The 18,360-nt window shown below is 46.8% G+C and overlaps 1 protein-coding gene across 10 annotated transcripts in view; it reads right to left on the reverse strand.

Annotated features, from left to right (window-relative positions):
* Window positions 1–1,797: 1,797 nt before the first annotated feature.
* The window catches only part of NAV2 (neuron navigator 2), a 416,403-nt gene continuing 399,840 nt past the window's right edge, over window positions 1,798–18,360 (reverse strand). For 5 of the 10 annotated variants that reach the window (XM_033208093.1, XM_033208092.1, XM_033208090.1 and 2 more), the window contains 4 exons: window positions 17,233–17,429; window positions 15,573–15,691; window positions 8,709–8,912; window positions 4,803–5,252 (listed from right to left, as the gene is read on the reverse strand). In XM_033208093.1, the coding sequence (XP_033063984.1) occupies window positions 5,127–5,252; window positions 8,709–8,912; window positions 15,573–15,691; window positions 17,233–17,429 (646 nt within the window). In that variant the 3' untranslated portion in view covers window positions 4,803–5,126. Of the gene's footprint in view, window positions 5,253–8,708; window positions 8,913–15,572; window positions 15,692–17,232; window positions 17,430–18,360 lie in introns of all 10 variants that reach the window. The other 5 variants (XM_033208089.1, XM_033208086.1, XM_033208095.1 and 2 more) reach the window with 2 other exon arrangements.

An 18,360-nucleotide genomic window follows, 5' to 3' on the forward strand; every position in this document is an offset into this window, starting at 1 on the left:
TTTTAAATATTTTTTTTTCCTTGCAAATTTTATTTCAGACACGTTGACTACAGCTCTGTGGGAAACCCTGAAGCACAGTACTCAACAAGACATACCTGAACCCCTGATCCACAGAAACTGTTAGAAAATGTTCTGCTGTAAGCTGCCAAATTTGGGGTTAATTTGTTACACAAGCAATAAAGAGCTAATGCAGAAGGGATGTGTAATCCTCCATCAAAGCCCAACCTAAGCTGAGTGTAGCTTAGCGTAGCAGAAAAGGCATGGGTTTTGAATCAGATATACCAAGAATTCCATTTCTACTATGTATTAATTTAACATTACTCAGCCTCAGTTTTCTTACCTGTAAAATAGAGATAATTACACCTACCTCTTAGAGGTGCTGTAATTATATGTGATAGAGTGAAATTTTCTGTGTATCTGGTACCCAGTGAGTACGTAAACGCAGTTCCTGTCCTCCCCCCGCCCCACTTTTTATTGACAGAGTCTCGCTCTGTTGCCCAGGCTGGAGTACAGTGACACGATTCTTGGCTCACTGCAACCTCCGCCTCCTTGGTTCAAGCAATTCTCGTGCCTCGGCCTCCTGAGTAGCTGGGACTACAGGTACGTGCCACCATGCCTGGCTAATTTTTGGTATTTTTTGTAGAGACGGGGTTTCGCCATGTTGCCCAGGCTGGTCTGAAACTCCTGGGCTCAGGTAATCCACCTGCCTTGGCCTCCCAAAGTGTTGGGAATATAGGTGTGCGCCACCACACCTGGCCCTTCCCTTCTCTTTAAAAAGCCATCTGTCCACCATGCCCTTTATGTATGCTGGTCATACTTCCTAGGTAACCTCAGAATATATCATGGAGCAATGGGATAGAATGTTTGACGTGGAATTTTGGAATTCAGGGCATCTAGTTGTCAAACCATCGTACTACCCCTCCTGTATTTTTTTTTTTTTTGACAGGGATTAAAACTGCCTATGCTAAATATCTGGATTCTTTACCTCCTCCCTGGTTGGGCCACTGTTGTATGTTAAGAGTTAGACACTTTATGTCGTGAGCAGTTGAGCCAACCATGTGGGATCAATTTCACTGTGAACCCACAGGACTCCAAACCGCGCCTTTTTTGTTGTTGCTATTTAAAGTGAATGCTGAGATGTAAGGTCATCTCCCACTGCCTATGTCTGTTACAGATGTGAACTGCGATGTGGCAGGAGGCCCCCAAGATTAGAAGGCAGCCTGGCAAGGCAGGACTGCCAGAAGATGGGGCTGAAACTCCAACTCACTTCTTGGCCATAGGTTCCTTGGCACATCATTTTCTGTTTTTTTCACTTGTAAAATGGGAGTAAGAATACCTCTCTGGCATCATTTTGCATTATATTGAGTATTTGGGAAAGCGTTTGGAAATTAGTAGGCACTCAATACATTAAAAAAAATCCTTTTCATGCCAAGGGGTCGACTTAGGGAGCTGGCTGGACACTGATGTTGCTTGCCACTCAATGTGTGGTCCAGGCACTAGAGCACTGGTATTGCCTAGGAGTTCGTTAGAAATTGAGGATCCACCAGATCCCTGGTGATTCATAAAGTCTGTGAGGATCTGAAATTCTATAGTTCTAACAAGTTCCACAGGAGTGGCAAAAAGACCTGAGAAACTGAGAAGAGTCGGGATATGGATGGCATGTTAGCCAAGATGGGTTTGCAAAGGTTTTGGGTTTTCCCTGCATTTGCTGCATCCAGATAAGACTGACTTGCTCTTAGCATAAAATTAAACTCTTATGAGGACGTGCTCTAGCACAGACAAGCCAAACCACTAATCTGAATAAATAAGCATCAATTTTATTGAATCATGAATAATTTAAGACTGGTACAATCATCAGCTTTCTTCTCTATGACATGGGGCATGATGTCCAGCAGATCATTGGCAAATCCAAAAACCTCATGACAAATGAAAATTAAATAGGTAAGGAGAGAGAGAGGAGAGGAAGGGGAGGGAGGATGGAGACATACCGTACACAAAATACTCAATTCCTAGTTTTCTCTTTAAAAATGGCTAGAAAAAATTCATCAAAATGCAGCACTTTAATCAATTATTTACAATTTCTATGTTACAATGAAAAAATGTACATCTTATAGAACATATTTCATAAACTGCTCCACTGGAAACAACTAGCTCAAAACAGCAAACCTTCCATTTAATATCCACAAAGTTGGATTATTTTTCCTTTTTGACGTAGATTCGCCACCATCAAATTTGAATACAGAGAATTTTGAAGTTTAAGCATCAAACAACAAAGTAAAAGTCCCCAAGATACAACAAAGATCTAGGCAAGTCTTGTTCCTGTCCCACTCCCACCCCACCCCTAATGAAACTTAAAAGGTATTCCCATTTCACTTATGGCCTGTATCATTCTTGGCAGTTTGGGAAGAGAACTTTTGGCTTCCATTGGTAACTCAACATAAATGTTGCATAGAATTTATACATTTCAAAATTGCCCTAACTGTAGACAAGGCAAAATGGAAGCATTTCCAATAGAGCCCTAAATGAGTACAAAGTCACTTTGTCAAAGGTGAGTGGCACTAAAGTAAAAATATGACCAAAGTAAGAAATGTGCATACTAGACAACCCTGCTTCCCGAAACTTTAGGAAGGACACTGAGTTGTGAGTCACACAAGGGCTATGCTACTTGAAGTCAATGTTCACCAATCAGGCAGCACCAGGTACAGAAGTCTTGGTTCTGAACCTGGACCCAGTGGGAGGGAAGTCTGTGGGAGAGGGGAGAAGAGAATGACAAGAGAGGATGTCATATTAAAAAAATGTTTCAAACAATATTGGCAGGTGTCTACTCACAAGGTGATTGGAAAACTGTCCACGAGGAGAAGTCAACTTTACCTCCTCCCAAATTCACAGTACGCGAGTGTAGGGTCATTGCTGGGAGATAAATTGTCTAAGGAGGGCCACCCTTCAGGTTTACCAGAAATCTTAAGGTTTGGCCCCCCTGGTCACAGGCTAAATATATGGTTTGAAAGTTTTATTAAAAACAAAAACAGAACAAGACACACTCACTCCCAGATGACTAATGAAGGCTAAGCAGAATAGTCTGAGTTTGCTGAGATTAAAGCAGGGACAGTGTTGAAAAGTTTTCCTTTCACTAGTGGGACACATTCCCCTTTTCTTTTCAAAGAGGAAGAACATGGTGTCATCCAATACGAACTGAGCAGTTTCGGGTCAAACTCCTACGGTAAGAAACTAAAAAAAGATGCTAAGAGACAAATCTTCAGAAATAGAAATGCAAAAGATGGAATAAAAACCCTGATCATTAAAACAGAGACACCTTCACTGGTGTCCAATAAAGATTCTCTTTATAAAACAGAAACAAACAACTCAAAAATTTATCATACTTTGTAACGAAAATACCAGTATGTTGAAGACACAGCAGACTGGGTTTCTATTAGAGTAAGTATCAGCAAGGTCATGTAGACTAGAAACTTTTGCCTTCTCCTGTACCAGACAGATCCCTGTCCAGTTGGGTTGTCAGCTGGAGACTGATAAGAACCTAAAAAAATGGATCTTTTTTTTTCTTTTTCCCATGGTCACGCATCCACATGAATGAGTCTTTTGGATGAGAAAAGTCACAGCAACTTGAGTTCTCCTAATGAACAGATGACTTTTTAGCCCTGTTTGTTTCAATGGGGAAAACAATGACAAAAAAGCAAACCCCAGGCAGGCACAACACTTATGTAAAATGAACACAGTTAGTACAAAACCAGTAAGGCATCACTTTGGGAAGGTCAGCACCGAAGAGGTCAGGCAAGGCTCATCCAGACGGGGCTTCTGGGAGGGGGCGACCCTCACCCTTGTTGAGCTGCGTCTTGTTGGTTCTGAGGAAAGTGCAAGTCTTTTGCGGGGTGACCTCATCACTCCACCGGAAGCTGGGGCGGGGGGCGCTGGAGGTGTTGGTGTGTGTTCTAAACCCTCAAGGATGAGAAGGGAAGGCAAGGTCCATGGCTCACCCACATGTCGAGGACTGGGTCCTCATCCATTTTAAAGGACACAGATACCCCCAGCCCTAGCAGGAGGTGGCAAGTGTGTAGGACTGTGAGGATGGACAACTAAAAACCAAAACTGAGCAGGACCAAACCAAAACTCTACTCCTGCGGTTCTTACTTTCACCAAAGGATTGATTCTGACCAAGAGGGGAAGGGGGAAAAAATCTTCAAAAATCAATGCATCAGAAAGGAAGAAACTCAACCTCATTTTCAAAAGGTAATCTGTTCTCCAAAGTAGAACAAGTCTCACTATACACAGTGTTTGCAGAAAAAAACAAAAAAACAAAAAAAACACCACCTGATTCATTCATATATCAGAAGGAAACAGACGCATGCCGTTCTGCCCTGACAGCCACATCCACTCGCTCACACTCTCACTCCTTCACTCTCTCACGGATTAATCGGAGGCTGATGGACCTGAATGGAGTGGTTGGATTGGAACAGGCAAAATACCTCTCGAGTAAGGAAAGCACCATTTAAAAAACATGAAAGCATGGTTTATTTTCTCCTAAGGTTTCCCTGTGTCGTAGCTCTGTAGTGCGTTGAACGTGACCAAAGCAAGCACCCTGGTTAGCACCAGTTCTCCCTGTGGCCGGCTGTGCGGGAGGGTGGGTGGTGTGGCTCTGAAACCCAGTCTGGAGGGTCTGTGCTGAAGGGAAGCCGTGCTTCTCTATGTTTCCAACTTTGCTCCAGTCTCTTCTGTCTCTGGGAAGCTCATGTCAGGATGCTGTTTGGTTTCAGAGCTTCATGTGGGTTCTATTTTTTTTTTTTTTTTGTCTCTCTTTTCATTTCAACGGCGATGATCCTTTCCCGAGAAGTATCTTCAGTGTCTTAGGGAGGTCACAGCAACAAGGCAAAACAATAATTAAAGTACAACCGAAGGTAGTGCAGTTCTCACTGTGGAAGGAAGCGGTCCGCAGGCAGCTGGCCCAGGATGCCTGCACCCAGGTCAAGGCTGAAGGATGAGGGGTCTCGGTGCTCCCGCAGCTTTAGGGCTGCGGCTGGGGCCTGGCTCAGGAAGTCAACTTCAGGATGATGTTGGGGATGCAGGTGGAACGGGGCGAGGAGAAGAGGAGGGCGCTGGGCTCCGGGCCCCTGTCACAGAGTAGACTCCAAAGAGGAGTCCAAGATGTCATCGTGATGGCTGTTACTGTTGGAGTCGCTGTCATAGCTCTGAGGGCTGGAGTAGTTAGCTGCCTCCTGCAGCCTCATCAGCATGTTCATCTAGGGGAAGAGTGGGGAAGCATGAGCTGCTTTCTGTCTAGTTGGCTGCCCACCCTGGACTCCTAGAAGGTCATGCCACCTCCTCCAGACTCACCTGGGATAACAGCCCACAGTGGAGGTGGTGGACAAGAACATGGACTTTGGGCCAGGCTTCCAGAGTTCAAATCCCAACTTCACCAATTACTAGCTGCATGACTTTGAACACGTTACTTAACCTCTTCATACTTGTTTCTTTACTGGTCAAATGTGAATAATAATAGTACCTGCCCTATAATGTTATGGAGTGGATTGAGTTAATATATGTAGAGCACTGAAAACAAAATGATGCTCTCTATACATATTATATTTATTTTTTATTTAGGAGGGGCACACCTTTCAGGCATAGCCCTCGGCCTGGAAGAAGGTGTGGCTGAGTGTTCCAGCTCCTGGAACTTGGCATCAGCGTCACCAACATCTGAAGCACACGGACCCCCTTCCACTTCAACAGGCATCAAACCCGTCTCTTTTCCTTGCTCTGGCCAGGTCAGACTGGAGCCAACTGTGCTCCAGCTCCTGTGGAAGCCTTGGCAGGGAGGTGAGGGGAAGTGCCAGTTACAAGCAAAGCGTCCGAGTGCAAAGAGCCTTCGCCTGTGGTTCAGGAATCTCTGGGCAAGTTACCCAAGGTATCTGAGCCACCGGTTTGTCATCTATGGAATGGGGAGAATGGCAACACTTCTCATAGGGTTGAAGTAGGCAACAAAATGATATAATGTGTATTAAACCCTTAGAAGAGGGGATGGCCTGGCATATAGTAAGTGCTTAATAAATGTTATCTGTTGTCATCACCATGTAACTTAAAGAAAAGAGTTGAGTGACAGTGTTCTTGAATCTGCCCTTGTTTACATTCTACGGGTCACTTGTTTGGGAGTGGGGAGAGGGAATAAAAGCTACTTTTGTTTATAACTGTAAATTGTGTGTATGTATTGTATATTTTATATAGCAAGTAAGTCAGGAATATGGGGCCTGAGCTAACGCCAAGATGTGGTGCAGCTGGGCGTACAATCCAGCTGCCCCTCAGGATGCTTTGCAGAGTCTACCCAGATGTGCCAGGCTGCAGAAGCACCACCATCTGGTGTCCATCTGCACAGCCATAACCAGGGAAGAGGCAGAGCTGAAGTATAATGGGCAATCCTTGGCAACTGGGATTACTTATTCACTCATTAAACACTCCCAATATGTCCACAGTATATGTTCTGGAACAAAAACAAGTAAGTCCTGTTCTCATGAAGGTCTCAGTCTCGTGAGTGAGTGAGAAGGATTGACATATAAGAGAGCTATGATAATAGAGACACATGGCCCCGGGCAGAAAGAGCAGAACTGGGAGAAATATCAAACATCTAACTTGATAATAGAAGTGACTGGACTGGTACAGCTCACTTCTGGGGCCTGGGGTTGGAAGGAGAATTCTGTTTCTGGATTTCCAAGAATCCTGAGTCTTTCCTACACACCTTCTGTGTCCAACCAGTGATACAAATGTTACTGGCTCAGAAAAGATTGTTTAGGGATGGGCTGGCCATTCTTTCCTCTAGATATACTAAATTCTATTTTCTATGTAAGTTAAGACCTCATGAGTTTGCTTCCGCAAAAATACCTCCGTGACCTTGGCTTTCGGCAATGGTTAACATTGCAAATGGCTGTTTAAAGTATGCCTCTTTCCTTTGTAAGACTACTGTTATAAATATTGCAAACTAGGTTGTACATGGCAATACAAATAATAAATCCTTAAAAAATACAGTTCCCACTAAAATCTTCAACAGAACCACAGCTACATCCCACCAAACAGCAGGATGGCAGACAATCTGAATTGCCTATTATTATTATTATTATCATCATCATCATCATCATCATCATCATCATCATCTAGGGACTTAATTAGCTGCTAGGAATAGAATAGTAAATCAGTTGTCTTTTAATCCTGCTATATCTCTTATATTTTCTTTTAGGTAACACAAATAATATTCTCTGTTATGTTTTCTTTTAGCTATGCCTGCCAAGAAAGCTTGGGCCTAAATTTAAGGCATGATAACAGTCCTTTAACCATAGGAGGTTTTGGTATATTTGCTTCCTCTGTATTTTATTGGGCTTTTGACTTGTTAGGTCTAATTTAGCAGTATGACTTTGCATGGGTCTTATATTGGTAGAGTACTACAATTAATTAGAAATGCTACTGTGATTGGTCCAGGTGTTTCTTTTGTTTGTTTGTTTGTTTGTCTGAGACAAGGTCTGGTTCTATCAACCAGGTTGGAGTGCAGTGGCACAATCTTGGCTCACTGCAAACCCTGCCTCCTGGGCTCAAGCCCTCCTCCCACCTCAGTCTCCTGAGTAGCTGGGACTATAGGCGTGTGCCACCATGCCCGGTTAATTTTTGTATTTTTTGTAGAGAAGAGGTTTTGTTACGTTGCCCAGGCTGTTTTCGAGCTCATGAGCTCAAGCAATCCACCCAACTCAGCCACCAAAAGCACTGGGACTACAGGCATGAGCCACTGCACCCAGCCTGGTGCTTTGTTGTTGTTGTTGTTGTTGTTGTTGTTGTTGTTGCTGTTGTTGAGACAGTGTCTCGCTCTGTCGCCCAGGCTTGAGTACAGTGGCACAATCTCAGCTCACTGCAAGCTCACCTCGCAGATTCACGCCATTCTCCTGCCTCAGCCTCCCAAGTAGCTGGGACTACAGGTTCACGCCACCACGCCTGGCTAATTTTTTTTAATTTTTAGTAGAGACAGGGTTTCACTGTGTTAGCCAGGATGGTCTTGATCTCCCGACCTCGTGATCTGCCTGCCTCGGCCTCCCAAAGTGCTCGGACTACAGGCGTGAGCCACCCCAGCCCGGGTGCTTCCTAAGGAGCCTTTATATTGTTTTAGCAATAGCCAAATAAACAAGAAGCTTAAACAGTGTTAAAGACTGAGGTCATCTCAATGACCATGGGACTCATAGTCAGGCCCCCTCCCCTCTGTGAGTCCCTCCTGCCTCAAACCTCTCACTGTCTACTCTCCTGATCATTTGTCTTGGGCTTCTGGTCCTTAGCAATCTCTTCCTCTGCTCTGTTATTGGTAGGAGAGATCAAAGTAATAGGATAGTAGGTAATAGAGGTGGCATCCCAAATCAGAGGGCAAAGAGTTGTATAGAGACAGTAGGTATGAGAACATTTAAGGGGAAAAATCAATTCTTAACCTTTTATCTAGAACCAGAAAAGATTTTAGAGGAAAAGTCTTTAGGGAAAAACAAAAACCATGGAAGAAAATATTGGCAAAAATGGCCCTAATCTTGGGGTCATTTTCCAAATGGCCCAGTCATTTGAGTCCAGCCTTCCAAAGCAAGGCTGGGTTTAGTCACCTTTGTATTTCCAGAGGCCTTGCATCATACCCAACACACAGTAAGTGCTCAATGAATGCTGAACTGTTCTGGCAGCTGAGGACTCACCAGCGGATCACCTTCAGCATCACTGGAGGGCACCTGCTTGCTTGTTGATCCCTCCCGAGGCATGGAGTAGCCGTCGAAGCCGACATCCTCAGGCCGTAACTGCAGCAGGGGAGGCCACTCATGTTGTTGTGGGCTTGCTGCCCATGGATATGTGTCCATCACCCACTTGGCAGGATCCTCCCAGGGGGCACGCCTTCCATAGAGCTGAAAACAGGCAAAGAAGCAACAATCTGGAAGTGGCCGAGATCTCTCTTGGAGTCTTCTGAAAAACTCCCCAAACCCAGCATCATGCCTTCCCTGATGGAGTAATTCCACTTCTAGAATTCCATCCTCAGGAAGTCATCCAAGACGCAGATGGCTCGAGGTGCTAAGGCTGAAGGCAGCATGACCCAGTGGTCTAGAGCACAGGCTTTGAGTCAGGGCGATCTGGGTTCATGTTTCAGCTCTGCCACTGACTCACCGTGTGACCCTAAACTCTGAGCCTTGGTAATCCAATTTGGAAAACTGGCTCTGGGGGAAAAACAAGGACCTGATTTGAAGCATTTGCTGACTTCCATGGTACAATCCCACCATGACTGATTTCAAACCACTGACATGATGTCACTGGATGTGGAGTTGGAAAGAGGTGCTACCAGCTTTTAAGAACCAGCTCTAGTACTCCACTGGGTGCATCTACCCGAAGAATACCGCCTACATACCTTGGGTGCTGGGCATCAACACTGCAGGCAGAGGTCACAATGACCCTGGCTCAATATTTATTTTTATTTTGTATTGAGACAAGGTTGTGCAATGTTGCTCAGGCTGGAGTACAGTGGCATGATCACTCTCCCTGTGGCCTCAATCTCCCAGGCTCAAGTGATCCTCCTGCCTCAGCCTCCCAAGTAGCTGAGACTGCTTGCGTGCCACCATGTCTGGCTAATTTTTAAAACAATTTTTTTTTTTTCAAGAGATGGGATCTCTCTCTGTTGCCCAGACTGGTCTCAAACTTCTGGGCTCAAGCAATCCTCGTGCCTTGGTCTTCCAAAGGTCTGGGATTATAGGTGTGAGGCACTGTGCTGGGCTGGTCCTGGCTCAATAAAACCCCATTTCTTGAAACGGGTCTGACTCTCACAGCCTCTGTATAGAAGCACTGCTCCTTTTCAAAGCAGCAAATTGCTACAAGAGGCTGCACATAGGCAGTGAAATTATGAGGACTTCTCCCTTGTCATGTGTGTCTCAAAATTCCATTATAGCTAATTGGCTCTTAAAACAGTAAACTATATTATCACTTAATTTTATAGTAAGATCAACACCATGCCTCCAAGCTCCTTTTGTTAAGCCTCAATTATCTAATGGCAAAATGATTTTAGTGACCATTACTAGCAATTTCAAGAAATACACACATTCCTTAAAGAACAGAAACCTAGACTGGACCCCTTCCCGATGTGAGGCTCTGCATATTACACAGCTAGGTGTAGGCTTCATATCTTTCTCCTTTAATACCACCACATCTTGCAGCTGACTGTGCGCCAGGTACTGTGAGAAATGCTTTACAAATACCTTGCTTAACCACCGGGTAACTCCAAGAGGAAGTACTACTGCCCACGATTTACAGACGAGGAAACAGGCCCAAGGAGGAGAGAAGCCAGAATTGGAAACTAAGTGTGTTCAATTCCATGGCCCACTAGTTTGGCCCACTTGGTCCATGTGGCAGGACATGCTCACAGCCAGGGCAGCGTCGCCTGTAATTCTGCAAAGAGGACTCTGCAGGGGGCCTTGAGGCACAGAGACTGAAGAGTCCTGTGGGCCACCACGGCTGCAGTGTGTCTCTAGGGTGGCCATGGCTGGCTGTCTGCCTGCTCCCCCTGCCCTCCCGGGAATCCTGCAGTGGAGAGGGTACAGAGAGCAAGGTGCTGACAACAGTGCAAAGCTGGGCTCTGAACCAACAAAACCACCTCTTTCCAAGGGGAAGGAGCTGGGGCCACCTAGCCCCACCCCCTCATTTACCAGATGGGCCAATCAAGGCCCAAAGAGCAGAGCCTGCTGAGAAAGGTTGTCAGGCAGGGCCCGATTTGAACCTAGAACTTCAACTTCCTTTGCCAGGCCTTTATCCTCTCCACCCCTCCTGACTGACACCACCTGGAACAACTCTATCAGTTAGAGCCACGTGACTCAGCCAGACCCAGAGCAGGGAGACGCGGAGCAGGCTGTTGGCCAGGTATCAGTGTGTCAGCCTGCTGGGCTCATTGTCCCCGCCAGCGGTGCCCATGCTCCCTTGACCGTCTGTGCCAACTGGGACCTCTAGGTATGATTTCTGTCAGGGAAGCTGCCCACCCTGCCCCTTCTCAGACGGGCCAATCTCTCTGTGTTTGTGGATATCACCCCCTCTGCTTAAGTCACGCAGCCTCCTATGACTCATTGCCTTCCCAGACACCAGCACTCCTCCCGTCCCATGTTCTGGCCCAGTCTGTTGCTAAGTCTTCCTTAACCTGGGGCAGGAGTGAGTCTCAGGCCTAGGAACTCACTCTGGCATTTGAAAGGCAATTATTGCGTGAGCAGGAAGGAATCGTGTGAGGGGCATGCATTTGTGTGTACATGGGCATGTGTCTCAGGGCAGAAGAGAACACAAAAGTGGGATATTTGGAGCAGAAGAAGGCTGCTCCAGACTAGAACCATTTGTGCAGTTTTGAGAAGTTTCTCCCTCTGAGGTCTTTCCCTGTGGAAACTGGGCTGCATTTCTCAAGCCAGACCTCACATGAGGCTGAACCAAACCCTCACAGCTACTGCTTCTATGATGGCTACTGCTTCTGTCTCCACCCTACAGCCTGGATGAGGACATGCTCAGGGCTGCAGAATCACAGAGGCTAGAACTCCTGGAGCTGAACCTGTCCTCAGAGATTACCTGGCACCGTGGTTTTCAAACATTTGCTCTTCATCTCTGGTCCTCAACTGAGTATATTGGGGGCTTCATAGAAACCAGCCTAAAAAAACACTCTTCTAGTCCAAACTTGTCAATTTATAGATGGAGAACCCAAGGCCAAGAGACAGGAGACCTGTCTGGGGTTTCAGAGCAGGCTGGATAATCTGATAAATGGCCCCGCACTCACTCTGCACTGTTCCTGTTCCCTGCAGGAACCAGGCCTGCCCTAGGCACAGAGAGGTCTTTTGAGTTACCCTGTAGACTTTAGACACTTTGGCAAGTGTTTCCAATGACAGCTCCAAAGGGAAGCAGGGCTGAGGACTGAGTCATAAGACAAATGCACATTAGGTATACGCTAACATCATCTGCAAGAACAGAAAATATTTTTACAAGCCTCCTCACTTGTCACTGGACATGTTCAAGTCTGGGTGATGAATGGCTGGGTAAGAACCACGGCAAGCAATGGAAACATCATAAAGCGCCTCAGCTCCACTGCAGGCCCTGAGGGTAGCAGCAGAGACAGCTGGACAGACAGACACAGAGGGGAGGACATTCACTTTCCCTAAGGCAGGGGAAGAAACCTGGCATCCCTACTGGGTCAGGAAAAACGGGAGCAGGACAACAGGGAGCTGAGACATTGAAAACTAAAACCTGGGCCACTGTGAGCCTTCTGACTGAGGGATGCAGGGGGCTCCTGGGAGCGTGTGCACATCACAGAAGAACGCATCAGCTGCACATTCAGGAAGCTCCTCCAAGGAGTTCCACAAGTGCATCCGCACATACACACCCTTGCAGTGCTACCTTATGCTCACTAGAGGGCGATATCATGTATCCTCCTGGCATGGGTGTACCTGCAGGAGGGGCTGCCTGGAAGCCATCCTCATCCCCTGAAGACAGCAGGTCTCCTTATGTTCCCACCAAATCCATACTACCATGGGCAGCCCTGCATCCCAGCTCCTGGTGCACGGCAGCCCTGTCAGAACCCATTCGAGGGACTCCACCTCTTCTCAGACTAGAACCTGGGCCAAGGGATGACTCACTCTGAACTGCAACATGCTCACTTCATGGCCACTTACCCGGGTTAGGTGAGGGGCAGGTGACCCTAGAGTAGGCGTGTACTCAAAGTAACACAAAGGAGAGTATGGAATTTTAATTTTTTTAAAAATAAAAGAATCCTTTTGTCAAATGAAATAATAAGGGGAACTCCACTCTATAAAATTCAGTATTTGGTTTCCCAAGTCACCTGAGGCTTTTCAGTGGAGTGATGGGGGTCCTCAGGATAGCTAAAAATAACAGAAGTAGCCAGGAGCCAACTAGTCCTGGGCACCAACGCTCACTCCATCTTACCCTGTTGAGGGGACTTGGTAAGGGGCAAGAACGTCCGTGAACCTCAGTTTCCTCATCTGTAAGAGACTTACAGTTCTCACCGGGCTGTCAGAACTAAATGAGATCATGCACGTCAGGCCCCTAATAGTGCCTGGCAAGTAGCAGGCCCTCAAAAAACATCACCAAATGTTCCTTCAAAACCAGAGGCATGCAGAACACAGCAAGCTTCCCCAGGAATCCGCGAGTCTATACGGTCTCCTGGGTTCATCAGGATGGCGAGGTCACAGGTTTGGGGCATGTGACTCACTTTTGAGCCACTTAGTGGGATGCAAACTCTGGCCGCCTCCCTTTGCAGCTCTGTACTCTTGAAAGGCTAACCTTCAAATGACCTCAAAGCACAAAGCAGTGATGACTTTTCCTGCCTCACACTGAACTGGTGAGTCTTGAGATTGGAGCATGTCTCTGCTTCCTGCCCCAGATTGCTGGGGCCTCACTTTCTCATGCTGGGAAGGACACCTAATGCTCCTCTATGATCAGCTAAATCAGCAACCTCTCCTAGGTGGGAAGGGGAGTTCCTTTCCAGCCATGCCCAGAAAGCCTTCTTTTAGGTTCCGGTCCAAAAGAGCAGGGCCTTGGCACCGCCATCCACTGGTAACCAGTGAGGGGCTTGCTCAAGTGCAGCTCACGGCTGGAGCACAGAAAGGCTCCCTACTTCCGGGTTAATGCCTCCCAGGGCAGAGGAGGCCTTTATTCAGCAGAGCCCATGAGTTCCTCCCAGTGACTCTGAGGTTCACTCCCCTTCCTATACCAGAAGACAATATTGAGAGCAAAGATGAAGCAAATGGGAGAAGGTGAGGTGGAATCAGGGGCAAACAGTCCACCTCATCCGTCTGCAATTCTCTTTGCTTTTCTTAAGCAGCTTGGGTTTCCCAGAGGTGCTGGGCATATCACACTCCCTGGAAGCCACCAATGAGAACAGAGGAGAGAGGCTTCTGAAATGAGACAGACTGCAAGAATCCAGCAGGTAGGAGATGCTTCTACTGGCCCCAAAATAGGAATGACTGGGTGGTTGTTTGGGTCTGTGGTACTAACAAAACCATTTGATTAAGGACCAAATTGTGGTCAATTTAATCCAGGCCAGTGACTACCTACCTAGGGAGATTCCACTGCAAAGATCTAAAGTCATTCATACCTTCTTGTATGAAAGAAACAGTTGACAGAGCACTGTTAACTAATGATTTGGGGTTGGCCAAAGGTTGCCTAATTTCTTGCTTTTTTCCTGCTTTCACAATACACTTGCATTAAATATGCTGACTTGAATTTGTAACGCGTATGCTCCAGTTTAATGAAATGCATCACAAGAGGCAAAATATTTTCCTTTTCAAGCCCCCTTTGTCCTGAAGGCCTCTGAAGACCATCATTGCTGCTATTAATCATAGACAGAAAATAGTTGAATATTTCTCAGTTTAGCCCAATATAGAGAAATGACAAACACTGACTGCAGCCATTAAATTGCATTTGTCACACATGCCTGTGGGTGCACACCGGTCCCTGAGCCCTCCACAGGCCTACGATAGCATCTTGTGTCTCCCATTGTCCAGTACCAAGGAAACAAAGAAGCTCTTGGAAACCTGGCTACCAAACTGGTTTCTGGATTATTCAGCCACACGTGATGTCTGCTAATTATGCACTGTGAGTGTTAAAAGCCTACAGAACTTCTTAAGCAGCCTTGTTGAGCTGCCTCCAGGCTCAACAATAAAACTATCCCAAGTTCCAAATTAATGGTAAGCTTTCATTTAAGCCTTGGGTTAAGTTCGAAGTAAGAATTTGTGCTTTCCGGGCTGGTAGCACATGCCTATAATCCCAGCTACTTGGGAGGCTGAGGTATGAGAACTGCTTGAACCCAGGAGGTGGAGGTTGCAGTGAGCTGAGATTGTGCCACTGTACTCCAGTCTGAGTGACAGAACAAGACTGTCTAAAAAAAAAAAAAAAAAAAGAATTTATGCTTTCCAACTGCTGCCAGGCAGGAGGAACTGGCAGCGTTATGGGCTCCTAAGAGGGCAGGGGTGCTGATGTCAGGGAAAGAGTGCCACCAGCCTCACGGCTAAGAACCTGGAATTTGACCCAGAAGGCATGGATTCAAATCACAGACCTTTCAAGTTTCCCTTTTGTAACCTTAAGCACATCATTTATTCTCTTTGAGCCTCATTTTTTTCTCTTAAAAACGGAGTAAAAAACCAACTTTCTGTCCAAGTTCCACGACTAATCCAAGGCTTAACCCAAAAGGCAGATAGGAGAATATTTCGCAAACTGTGAAGTATATGGTTCTACTTCTCATGCACTCACGATGCTGAGCACTTTTGTTTCATCCTTGCAACAAACTCTTGGTGGCAGAATATCAGTGAGGGCTCTGAGGACAGACAGGCTAACCAGCTGGCCTGGGGTCACAGCACTAATGGGTGGCAGAGCCAGGACTTGCAGCCAGGTGTCCTTACACTGTGCTAGACTGATGACTTCCCAGGCGAGGGGTTGTCACCCCATGTCAGTCAGATTCCTGGAGGAGGAGATAAAGACAACTCATCTGGTCACCAGAACAGTCCCCCTCAGCTTCGAGGAAGCCAGCAGGGGTGTCTTCTCACCTGGAGTCCTTCTCTGACGGCTTCCAGGAGATAGGGGATAATGGAGTAGTTCCACAAGTCGGTGAACCACACTCTCGAGCCGTCCACATCGATGGGGCATGACAGGAAGAGCCGGGGGCCTGGAGACCACAGTGAAAATACATTAGCACTCAAATGGGCGTGGGTGATGGGGCATCAGGTGAAGCCATGGTCCGAGCACCCTTCACAGGAGGGACCCTGGACGTTCTGATGGCAGGGCTGAGGCCTGGACACAGATACACTAGCCCTGGATGGTGGGCACACAGAAGGACACTCTGATCCCTGATTCCACCTGGGGGTCTCCCTCCTCCAGGAAAGGCTTGATGGGGAAGATGCTCACTGTGGCATTACTAATCTTGATTTTTTAAAATGGAAGCCCATGACTACAAGTCTAAAAGAACAGAAACAGTTCAGCAAATGAGGGTACATCTGCATTTAATCATTTTGTAGCCTTTAAAAATAATTTTTAAAACTGAGTAATTGGCTGGACGTGGTGGCTCATGCCTGTAATCCCAGCACTTTGGGAGGCCGAGGCTGGTGGATTACCTGAGGTCAGAAGTTCGAGATCAGCCTAGCCAACATGAAGAAACCCCTTCTCTACTAAAAAATACAAAAAAATTAGCCGGGTGTGGTGGCGGGCACCTGTAATCCCAGCTACTCAGGAGGCTGAGGCAGGTGAATCGCTTGAACCTGGGAGGCGGAGGTTGCTGTGAGCCGAGATCACGCCATTGCACTCCAGCCTGAGCAACAACAGTGAAACTCTGTCTCAAAAAACAAAAACAAAAACAAAACAACAACTGAGTAGCAACAGAGAATGCTCATGAGATAGTGCTAAATGAAAAAGGATTTTTTTTTTTTGGAGTCTAGCTCTGTTCCCCAGGCTGGAATGCAACAGCGCGATCTCGGCTCACTGCAGCTTCCGCCTCCTGGGTTCACGCGATTCTCCTGTCTCAGCCTCTTGAGTAGCTGGGATTACAGGTGCATGCCACCACACCCAGCTAATTTTTTTGTATTTTTAGAGTAGAGACGCGGTTTCACCATGTTGGCCAGGCTGGTCTCGAACTCTTAACCTGAGATGATCCATCTGCCTTGGCCTCACAAAGTACTGAGATTACAGGCAGGAGCCACCATGCCCGGCCAAAAGGAACATGTTATATGTATGCTATGATTGCCACTACATAAAGCGTAAATATATATATATATATATATATATATATATATATATATATGAACAAGGACAGAAATATTAGCTCAAATAATGAAAATTATGTCAAGATGGTGGGATGGTTAGTGATCTTTTTTTCTCTGTTCTAAATGTCCAGCTTTCAGAAATGCTGGTAAAACTTCATTTTTCAAGCAAAGCCAAACCTGAGGGTAGCTTCAGCTTGGGGGAACCTTCAGGTGGGAGCTCTTTAGTGAGCTAGCAGTTTCTACATCGGGCCAGGATGGGCACATCTCTCTTCTGCAGACCACTAGCAATCTGGGGTCTGCCTGGTCTGTGACTGTCCCTCTGCCCCCTTTCTATCTTTATGGACAGTCCAGCTTCTGCTGACTGTGCCTGCAAAGTGCTGTCCTGGCCAGGGCCCAGAGGATGGGCACCTGAGGATGCCAGCCCGCCCCCTCAACCCAGTCTCCCACCCACCGATGGTGACGTCCGAGGAACTGTGAGCCTCCAGGAAGCGGTTGAGGTGATGCCAGACCTTGGGAATCCAGTCGATGATTTTTACCAGCTCCATATTGCGCACCCGCCCGCTGATCTCTGTTTCCATGAGCTTCCTCCTCAGGAACCGGCCAAGGAAACCCTTCACAGGCTCCGTGTGGTTGGCACAAAGCACCCATCTGGAGGAAGTCAGAAACATTTTTCAAGATGATAGTGATCCAAATGATGGCTGACCTCAGGAACCAAAGCATGTTAGAAACAGAAGGTATATATGCTAATGCAACAAATTGGATTAGCCATGCAATGAACAGTTCTAAACATTGTAACTATGTATTAACTCACAGTTCCTCATAGCAACCGTCTAACATAGATATTATCACCACCTCCATTTTACAGACAGAAACGCTAAGGATCAGACAGGTCATGTAACCTCCAGGACCAAACAGCTAGTTAATTGAAGAGCTAAGATGGGAACCAGGAAGCCTGGCTCCAGCAGCTAGGCTGTAACCTCTGAGATAAACTGCCTCTTGTGCTTGGTGTCAAGCCCTGTGCTACGCTATGGAACTATCACTATGACTAAGACACAGTCCTGGTCCCCAGGAGCTCACAGTTTGGTGGAGGAGGCAGACAGGCAAAGAGAGAAATGAAATATGATGAAGCCTAAGGGAATCAGGGAAGGCTCCTGAGAGGAGGGGATGTCTGGGCTGAGACTGGACAGTTAATGGGCAGCAACATAAGGAAAGGCAGGAGCAGGTGTTAGGGTCAGGAGTGGGGTGATGCTGCAGCCTTCGCAAAGGCATGGGTGTTTGGAGAAACTACCAGAAGTTTAGTGTGACTGAAGTTCAGACTTGACCTGCCAACCCACAGAGTCTGGATTTCATTCTGCAGGCCATAGGGAGCTGGAGCTACTAAAGGACTTTAAGCATGAGAGTTCTATGGTCAGATGTGCACTCTAGAATGTTCACTCTGGTCTGGCTGCCACAGTGCAGAGGATTGGCTACAGGGTGCAGAGGGGAGGCTGCAAGCAGACGTACTGACTAGGTGATGGCAATGGTGTGCTGGGTGATGATGGGGCAGTGATGGGGGGAAGAGGAGGATGATGGACTTGAG

Source organism: Trachypithecus francoisi, unplaced genomic scaffold, assembly GCF_009764315.1.
Source record: "Trachypithecus francoisi isolate TF-2019V2 unplaced genomic scaffold, Tfra_2.0 Lachesis_group8, whole genome shotgun sequence".
NCBI lineage: Eukaryota > Metazoa > Chordata > Mammalia > Primates > Cercopithecidae > Trachypithecus > Trachypithecus francoisi.